Below are 9,670 nucleotides of genomic sequence, written 5' to 3'. Positions count from 1 at the left end.
AAAAAAAAAAAAAAAAAAAAAAAAAAAAAAAAAAAAAAAAAAAAAACCTAAGGCAACAGTCCTTAATAAATAACACCTGGATCAGAATCAGTAAACTGCTTTCTCGTTGGCTTTTGCAGAAGTGGCAGTGCATTGAGGATACATCTGGCAAGCTTCGAATTCACAAGTGTAAAGGACCCAGTGACCTGCTCACGGTCCGGCAGAGCACGCGGAACCTCTACTCTCACGGCTTCCATGACAAGGACAAAGAGTGCAATTGTAGGGAGTCTGGTTACCGCGCCAGCAGAAGCCAGAGGAAGAGTCAAAGGCAGTTCCTGAGAAACCAGGGGACTCCAAGTAAGCCATACTTGTGTGACCATCTCAGTGGCAGGCCAAGGCCTTTGGGAATGGATGCTAGAGAGAAGAAAGCGTTGCTCCTTTTACATTTTAGATATTATCAATGCATAGTTTTCAGGCTAAAAGCAAACCACTGTTCTGCTTAAAATAAGAAAGCTAAGATTAATTTGAAATTTTGCATTGTAAACATTTTCACTTAAGCATAGAATGAAAAATATTTAGTGAAAGCACCAGCTGCAAAGCACATGCACACAGAAAAGGGCTATGAAGTAGTTATTCCAAAGGGTGAAAGGGTATGGTTTAGGTCAGTGTTATTACTTTAATGCTAATGTCTTTATTTGTCTGCCTTAAGTTGCTTTTTTTAAAAAAATCCAAGATTTTAGTGCACGTGGATTTAATTTAAGAGTAAAATCATAAACTTTTTTAAGGCATATATTTTAATCTCTTTTAGGACAATATTTTTTTAAATTTTGTCATAATTTTGGATCTTGTTGAACTGGCAGGGTCAAACTAATCAGATTCAGTATGAAAAGTACTGCCTAGCATTTTCTTCATAAAAGCTCTATCAGGCAGCTATGAGATACCTGCTATTACATAAACATGAAAACCCCAGTCTGACATCTTCCATAAAAGAATGCATCTAGTACCATCTAGTGGAATAATGTGAAAAGTGACACATTCTGTGGTGATTCCTTTCTATACTGGGTTTGGAAATAAGTAATACACATTACATTCAGTTCTGTGTCCAAGATTTGGAAATCAAATATTTCACTAGAACAGTGGAAGCCCTTAGAACAGGTGTTTTTATCCTGGACACTACAGATGGGCTTTGGTGTCATGAACCCCTGATATTTCATCCATTATTATGAGTATATTTACTCTTGTGTAGGGGCACTTCTTTCTCAATGTCAATAATTTTCAACAAATTCTTAAAGGAGTCTATAACCCAAAAGGCTAAGAGCCACTGATTTGGGAGCTTTCCTTTCTTTCCTGAGAGAAAAATGCCAGGTTTAATAATTCACACAGGATATCATACTGAAAATTGACAAGGGACAAGGACCGCTGACACTCTCCTTTATCAGAAGCTGATTACCAAAATTTGGGTAGAAGCAAGAACATCCTCTTTTCCAGAAAGTTAATGTCACTGTCTAAGCACTGACCATAGAGCACATTGATTTTTCAGTGTTGGGCGTAAACAGAAGAAGTCTAAGGCAGCTTTTTCAAGCTATATGGAATCTTCTGTATTTGAGAGCAGAATCGGTTTTCTTCCTTTGCACAACAGTGGAACTCGTGAGCACTCTCCCTGACCCACCAGCTGTCACGGAGACTGCTTCTTCATCTGGAAACCAAGAGATCCTGCAAATAGCTGTCTCTGAGGCATGACAATTCCGATTCCATGGCCCAAGTGCCCCAGCTCCTATTTTAGCAGCAGACTGGAGAGATAAGGCTGACTGTGCCTCCCCAGAGCCTCAGTGCACCTGCTACACAGGAGCCAATGTCTGCACATTAAAGTTCTTATCTAGCACACATGAGTATCTAGCACACATGAGCACACATGAGCTCTTGATGATGCTCCATAGTCACCAGAAAATATGCTGGCCTCCCCCACCTCACCGTTCCTCTTTCAGATGTGAGAAGTCAGCTGGCTGATGAAAGCATTCACAAAATTTTTCTTAGAGCAATACTCTACTATTTGTGCAAATAGAAGATGTCTAGAGCATTCATCTTTTGGAAAAAGCAGCCCAATACAGTGGTGAGACTTTGTAGTTCGAGAGATTAGTCCTAGCTCCTGTAATCTTGCAAAATGTATGTGACATTCAAAGCTTTGGTTTTCTCAGCCATAAAACAAAAATGATAGCACCAAATTCATGACCCCGTTTTGACAATCTGATAAATTTTTTAAGTATTTAATATAATAATACCTGTCTTTCAAGGTTGTGGATTAGAGAAAAATGTAAGATGTATAATACATAGCAAAAGCTCCATAAAGGATAGTCATCACTATTAATACCATAATTGGGAATATAGTTTTATCCAAGCTAAGTGAAAACTAAACGTAAAAGTTCATCACCTGCCCGAAAGTCGAATGGATGTAAAAGATCACCAGACCTACCCCCTCACTTGAGGGATGAAGGGCCTGAGGCCCAGAGAAGCAAGTCATCTGTCACACTGCCGTGCTGGGGCACAGCCAGGAGAGCCCATCCCTTCCACCGGAAATTCCAGCGGGCTGTCCAGAGCACCACGATGCCCCTCAGCAATGTGGCATGGACTGCTTCCCCTCTCCAAGGTCCTCAGCATGCCAGGTGTTCATTTGCTTCTCTCCTAAACTACATCAGGATGCCCATAGTAATATATCTTCCCTTATTTGCAGAGTACAAGCCCAGATTTGTTCATACCCGGCAGACACGTTCCTTGTCAGTAGAATTTGAAGGTGAAATATATGACATAAATCTGGAAGAGGAAGAACTACAAATGTTGCAACCAAGGAACCTTGCCAAGCGTCATGATGAAGGCCACAAGGGGCCAGGAGGTCACCAGGCTGCCAGTGGTGGCAATGGGGACAGGATGCTGGCAGAGAGCAGAAATGCCGTGGGCCCGCCTACCACTGTCCGAGTGACACACAAGTGAGAAGGCTTTGGCTGTTCACTAGGGTTGAGTTCAAAGTTATCCTCCATACCCTCCCCAATATTATCACCATTTTGCACTTTGCAAAAAGTATATCTGCAGCCATACGGTGCCCAAGGGCTGGCCTACATAACAGCTGGGGGTTAAAGCAGCAATAAGGAGTTCACACAGTCTAACACTTATTCATGCGCTTGGGTTCAGTTTCACATCAAGGCCGATCGGCTTGGAATCCAGCCAGTGTAATTCTGTCACATCTTGGCTTTGCAGGCATGGAGTTGGTGCCTCTGAACAGTTACCTTTGTAGGTGTCTAGAACATGGATGGAAACAATTACAGAGGCTGGTAGAGGCTCTTCCACTGCATGGTTGCTGTCGCTCAGAGCACTTGTACAGTCACGGCCTCAGAAATGAAACACAGTGCAAGGCAGGGCAGTGGATTCCAGAGAAGCTTCCAGAAAGATGGTGTAGGTTAGGAATGGATGTAAGATGCGGAAACACCTAACCTGTCCCAGATCGTGGAGAGCAGAGAAGGCCTTGGAAGTCATGAGGATAGGAGGGAGATAACTCCCCGTAGCTTTAAGGGACTCAGTATTTCTTCAGTTCTTTCCAAAATCTACTTTCTTTCTTGGCAGAAATATTTTCCTTCTGAATTTATTAACAAGATCTTTGTTTTCTCCCTGATTTTTTTTTATCACTTTGGGGAAATAGGGTACTGCGTGCTCTGCCAGGATTTCTGTCTCTGGGACTAGTCTCCCGGGGCCTGTAGATGTTACAGTTATATGCTAAGATTGGGGCCAGGATGCGTTTCTCTTATGTTATGAATTGACCCCGTATCCCACCTGTTCTCTATCCCTGGGGCTGTTTCTTTGCTTCAGAATTTAATGGGGTACTTACGGTAAGCTCTTTTTTAACAAAATGAGTGGAGTGATACTCCCTCTGACTCTGAACTTCTTCAAGCTAGCCACTTGCATTATGACTATGAGAACATTTTCTATGTGCTTCCCGAACTTGAGGTTTTGGGTGTTATTCATTCATGGTGGCATGAATATGGAGAGGTACCCTGAAAGGTGATCTTAGTGATGATCTTAGTCACAGAGATGAGACACCATCCTTTGCCCACACCAGTAGCCAGGACATAGTCTCACTTACCCTGGTCTATGTCTCCGCTCCAAACTTACTGCTTGTATCTACTTTAAGAGTTTAGAGAATAAGTTCTTTTTGCTATCTTTAATATTTTCTAACATTAGAATATAAACCAATTTCTCATGTTTTTGTTTTTGCAGGTGTTTTATTCTTCCAAATGATACAATCCATTGTGAGAGAGAACTGTATCAATCAGCCAGAGCCTGGAAGGACCATAAGGCATACATTGATAAAGAGGTTAGCCGTGGCTGTGTGATTGTAAGCTGTATTCCAAATTAAAATTCAGCTTGCCAGCCCTGCTGTGACTGGTGGGACATACCACCAGTCATCTTTTGTACATGTCATCTTTTTTATAATTATGTGGAAAATAGAAAAACAATCAAGGTATTTGTCTTTCTTCAGTGATTTAGTGATGGTCCTGCTGAAAACAAAATAGAATGTGAGAAGTGACTCAATGGCCTTTTGAAATCTCTGTGAGAAAATGATTTGAATTATAAAAAAGACATCTGTCAATGTTTATAACACATCAGTTGGAATATAGAGGTAGACATATTCTATGTCCAGCTTGTTTATAAATTAATTATCATCTCAAAAGAATGGTTATAATTTTGAGACACAGCAAACAAGGTGAAATGAAAGATATTTTGTAAAGAAAATCTGGATCTTAAAATGTAATTGTTCAAATACATGTTTTCCAGATTGAAGCTCTGCAAGATAAAATTAAGAATTTAAGAGAAGTGAGAGGACATCTAAAGAGAAGAAAGCCTGAGGAATGTGGCTGTAGTAAACAGAGGTGAGCATGTATCTATGCCACAGCCACTTTCCAAATTCATTTTTACACAAGCTGGAGTGATTAGCAATAGGCTCATTTGTCTCTCTGACCAATTGAAAACTTCATATGAATGCACTGTCATATGGTATGACGCTGACCTAAACCATTTAAGTCCAATTAAATATTGCCATAAACTTAAGCAGGAGGTAAAAAGTCCTGGTAAGCTAAAATAGTTGCAACAAAGTAACTGCCTTCCTTCTATTTTACTTTTTTTTAATGAAATGAATTGTTCAATCAAGTGCAAGGTTATGAAGACACGCTTTTTAATCTTCTTGCCTGCAGCTATTATAATAAAGAGAAAGGTACAAAAAAGCAAGAGAAATTAAAGAGCCATCTTCACCCATTCAAGTAAGTAACCCTATGTTTCCCATGTTTGCTGGGAGTCAAAGACTGCCCACTGGGTACTTCTGAAAGACCGGCGGGATCCCTGTGTTCCGAGTGGTGCTGGTCCAGAAGTGGAAGGGCACGTAGCTCAAGAAGCTGAAAGCAAAGCCCACGCCTCACCAAAGGGACATGGCGATGCTTTTGGGAATCCTTTGAAGGAAACCATGCAGAGTTCTACTCCAGCTCTGCACGTGCTCTCTGCCTCATGTGTGGGACTGGTGACTGGATTTTACTCCACACAGTGCCGCTTTCTGTGGAGAGCGATTGAGAGTTATGGACTCCTTTGAGTGGGTTGGTGTGTTCTATAGAGCAGCATGTAATAGTGTTGAATTCTGAAAGTCAGAGGAAACATACACATTTTTTAAATAAGAGCAAAATTTGCATGTGAAGGAGATTTAGTATTTGAACCTCAACGAAGTTTAAGCCTTTTATGGAAAAACCAAGATAATAAAAAAAAATTGTGTTTAAAAATTGGGTCTCCAAACCGATTTTGCAGAATTTGTCAAAGAATTTTTGAAACCTTCTAATCCAAGCCATCTAGTCCAACTAACCGTTGACTCTACAGCTGATGGGTACTGAGCCACCTGAAAATTAAGCCATTTGTCCAAAGGATGTGGCTGGCAGGATCCATTGATTTACACCGACATTTATTTCCATCAGTTTTTACACGTAAATGAGGAAGAAAATGTTGATCCTGTTTAGGTTCAAAAGGTTCTAAGAGAGGTGTCACTTAATAAGTTTTGCCTTCACTATTGCTGAATATATTTTGAGGCCCTCTGTGAAAAATAAAGGTCACGTATTGCCTTGTGTCTGTGAGCTTGTATCTAAATATCTGTGCAATATTCATAGCAACAATCCTATTTTGAATTGAGAAAGTACTTTCTGATCATTAAAAAAAATCCCTTCTGTTGCATAGGGAGGCCGCTCAGGAGGTAGACAGCAAATTGCAGCTTTTCAAGGAGAACCGCAGGAGGAGGAAGGAGAGAAAGGAAAAGAGACGGCAGAGGAAGGGCGAGGCGTGCAGCCTGCCTGGACTCACCTGCTTCACTCACGACAACAACCACTGGCAGACGGCCCCATTCTGGAACCGTAAGTCACTCATTCCAAACGCCAGTTCCCACCACCACACGCAGAAACAGCATCTCCCACAACAGTTACTCAGTCTAGGAACTCAGCAGCATAAGACCAGGAATCTAGAAAGATTCAAGAGGAAAGCATCATGTTCTATTCTGTTCTGGCAACTCGAATCATTTTTGCAAAAATTGCTTTTTTCTTTAGAATTTTTTTTTTTAATATTTTGCTTGAATATGCTCAGCTTCTCCCTAGGTTTTTCTTCCTGATGTTGTTTCACATAGTACCCAGCACCTGGCAGAGTTCCTACCCAGTAACATTGTTCTACAACTACATAACTAAATAAATGGATGAACAGTTTCACCCCAAATAGATTTATTTTTTTGGAGGAAGAAATTTCAGTCTCTGCTTTCTCGCAAACTCAAATGCATACCCAAATACTTCCAGGCCTCTCTGAGTCAGACTGAGCTTTCTAATGGATTTGGCCTTTTCTTTAAAGCAGCCATCAAAAAGCAGTTATTCTTTTCCCCAGTCTGGCATCTCAGTGTGTTTTTACCAAACGTCTAATTAATTAACCCTAATTAATTAGAATTTTAAATTGCTTTCCAATTCCACAGTAAAGCTGTCCTCTCTTTCTTGTGAGAAGATTCAGTAGGAGGTCCTGCATTACCATTAAGAACATAATATTCGCAAGGCATGCCTCTCATGAAAACTATGAAATTGTTCAAAGAGAAAATAAAGAGAAATTGTCTCTGTCAAGTGGCACAAAGATATTTAGACAGAATTACTTTGTCAAGGCAGCATTGGGTTAAGTTATTCTTTTGTGAGATTTCTTTTTTGCCTTGAGAAGTTCTTTTTAGCCCCGCCCTGCTACCAGATTCTTGTAAAAAAAAAAATCAATATTTTCTGGAAGCGCAGAGTTGAGAGCCTTTGGAGAACTCCACCACCTGTTTGCTGCAAAAAACATTAATAAATGTCACGAGGAGTTGAGTACCAGGGGAAACTGGACAAACTTCATGAATATATTTTCTGAAGAATTTAAAGTGTCCATCTTTTATATTATTTGTCCCTTAAAGAGTCTAAGAGCTATTGATCCCTTCGACTGCTGCAAAAGGCAATTTATTTTTTTATTTTATTTTTTTACTTTACTTCTCAAAATACATTGTAGTTGATTTTCATGCCCCTTTACCTGTTCCTCTCCTCCTCCCTTCCCCCCCACATCCTATCTGTTCACTTGACTTAAATAGTTCAAGGAATTTTTGTGGTTATTCTATCTTCTTCACCCCCCCATATTTATTTGTGTTTATTTATTTATTTATTTTTAGCTCCCACAAATAAGTGAGAACATGTGGTATTTCTCTTTCTGTGCCTGACTTGTTAGACTTAATATAATTTTCTCTAAGTCCATCCATGTTGTTGTGAATGGTAGTATTTCATTCTTTTTTATAGCAGAGTAGTATTCCATTGTGTAGATGTACCACAGTTTCCTTATCCACTCATCCAATGATGGACATTTGGGCTGGTTCCAGCTACTGTCTACTGTAAATAAAGCTGCAATGAACACTGGAGTACAGGTATCCCTTTGGCATGATGATTTCCATTCCTCTGGGTATATTCTCAGCAGTAGAATAGCTGGGTCATATGGTAGATCTATCTGTAATTGTTTGAGGAACCTCCATACCATTTTCTATAAAGGCTGCACCATTTTGCAGCCTCAGCGACGGTGAATGAGAGTTCCTTTTTCTCTGCAACCTTTCTAGCACTTATCATTCTCAGTCTTTTGGATGTTAGCTATCCTTACTGGAGTGAGATGGTATCTCAAAGTGGTCTTGATTTGCATTTCCCGCATGCTGAGTGAGGTTGAGCATTTTTTCATGTGTCTGTTGACCATTCGTATATCTTCCTTTGAGAAATGCCTATGCAGCTCCTTTGCCCATTTTTTAATTGGGTTATTTGGTTTTTTGCTGTAAAGTTACTTGAGTTCCTTGTATATTCTGGATATTAATCCTTTGTCAGATGTATATTTTGCAAATATTTTCTCCCACTCTGTTGATTGTTTTTTTACTCTGTTGTCTCTTTTGCTGTGTAGAAGCTTTTTAGTTTAATATAATCCCATTTGTTTATTTTATCTTTAGTTGCCTGTGCTTTTTGAGTCCTATTCATGAATTCTGTACCCACTCCTACTCCCTGGAGTGTTTTCCCTGTGTTTTCTTTAAGAGTTTTATTGTTTCAGGATGTACATTTAATTCTTTAATCCATTTTGAGTTGATTTTGGTATATGGTGAAAGATACGGGTCTAGTTTCCTTCTCCTACACATGAGTATCCAGTTTTCCCAGCACCACTTGTTGAAAAGGCAGTCTCTTCCCCCAGTATGTAGATTTGCTGCCTTTGTCAAAGATCAGATGGCTGTAGACCTATCGATTGATTTCTGGGTTCTCTATTCTATTCCATTGATTCATGTCTCTATTTTTATGCCAGTACCATGCTGTTTTGGTCATTATAGCTTTGTAATATAGTTTAAAGTCAGGTAGTGTTATGCCTCCTGCTTTATTTTTTTTTTGCTCAGGATTGCTTTGGCTGCATGTGGTCTTTTGTTGTTCCATATAAATGTCTGTATAGCTTTTTCAATCTCAGAGAAAAATGTCATTGGAATTTTGATGGGGATTGCATTGAATCTGTAGATCCCTTTGGGTAATATGGACATTTTCACAATGTTAATTCTTCCTAACCAAGAACATGGGATATCTTTCCATCTTCTTGTATCCTCTTTAATTTCTCTCAACAGAGGTTTGTATTTCTCTTCATAGAGATTTTTCACATCCTTGGTCAGCTTTATTCCTAAGCATTTTATTTTTTTGGTGGCTATTGTAAATGGGTTAGCTTTCTTGATTTCTTTTTCTGCATGTTCACTGTTAGAGTATAGAAATGCTACTGATTTTTGTGTGTTGATTTTGTATCCTGAAACTTTGCTGAAATCATTTCTCAACTCTAGGAGTTTTTTTATAGAGGCATTAAGCTGTTCAGTATATAGGATCATATCATCCGCAAACAAGGACAGCTAGACTTCATCTTTTCCAATCTGGATGCCCTTTATTTGCTTCCGTTCTCTGATTGCTCTGGCTAGTACTTCCAACAGTATGTTGAATAGGAGTGGTGAGAGTGGGCATCCTTGTCTAGTTCCTGTTCTCAGGATGATATTGGCAGTGGGCTTATAATATATGGCTTTAATTGTGTTGAAATACTTTCTGTCTCTACCTAACTTGTAGAGAGTCTTTATCAT

At 39.6% G+C, this 9,670-nt stretch overlaps 1 protein-coding gene across 1 annotated transcript in view; it reads left to right on the top strand.

The window, feature by feature from the left end:
• Positions 1-9,670, top strand: part of SULF1 (sulfatase 1) — an 87,871-nt gene that overhangs the window by 48,886 nt on the left and 29,315 nt on the right. The window contains exons 11-16 of the mRNA XM_008583510.1: positions 120-336; positions 2,708-2,960; positions 4,243-4,339; positions 4,801-4,895; positions 5,217-5,282; positions 6,235-6,407. Coding sequence (XP_008581732.1) covers positions 120-336; positions 2,708-2,960; positions 4,243-4,339; positions 4,801-4,895; positions 5,217-5,282; positions 6,235-6,407 — 901 coding nt within the window. The remainder of the gene's footprint in view (positions 1-119; positions 337-2,707; positions 2,961-4,242; positions 4,340-4,800; positions 4,896-5,216; positions 5,283-6,234; positions 6,408-9,670) is intronic.

The sequence above is a fragment of the Galeopterus variegatus genome, unplaced genomic scaffold, assembly GCF_000696425.1.
Source record: "Galeopterus variegatus unplaced genomic scaffold, G_variegatus-3.0.2 Scaffold2949, whole genome shotgun sequence".
In the NCBI taxonomy this organism is placed as follows: domain Eukaryota; kingdom Metazoa; phylum Chordata; class Mammalia; order Dermoptera; family Cynocephalidae; genus Galeopterus; species Galeopterus variegatus.
Note: the sequence above shows the minus strand (reverse complement) of the source record. Positions and strands in the feature narration are given on the sequence as shown.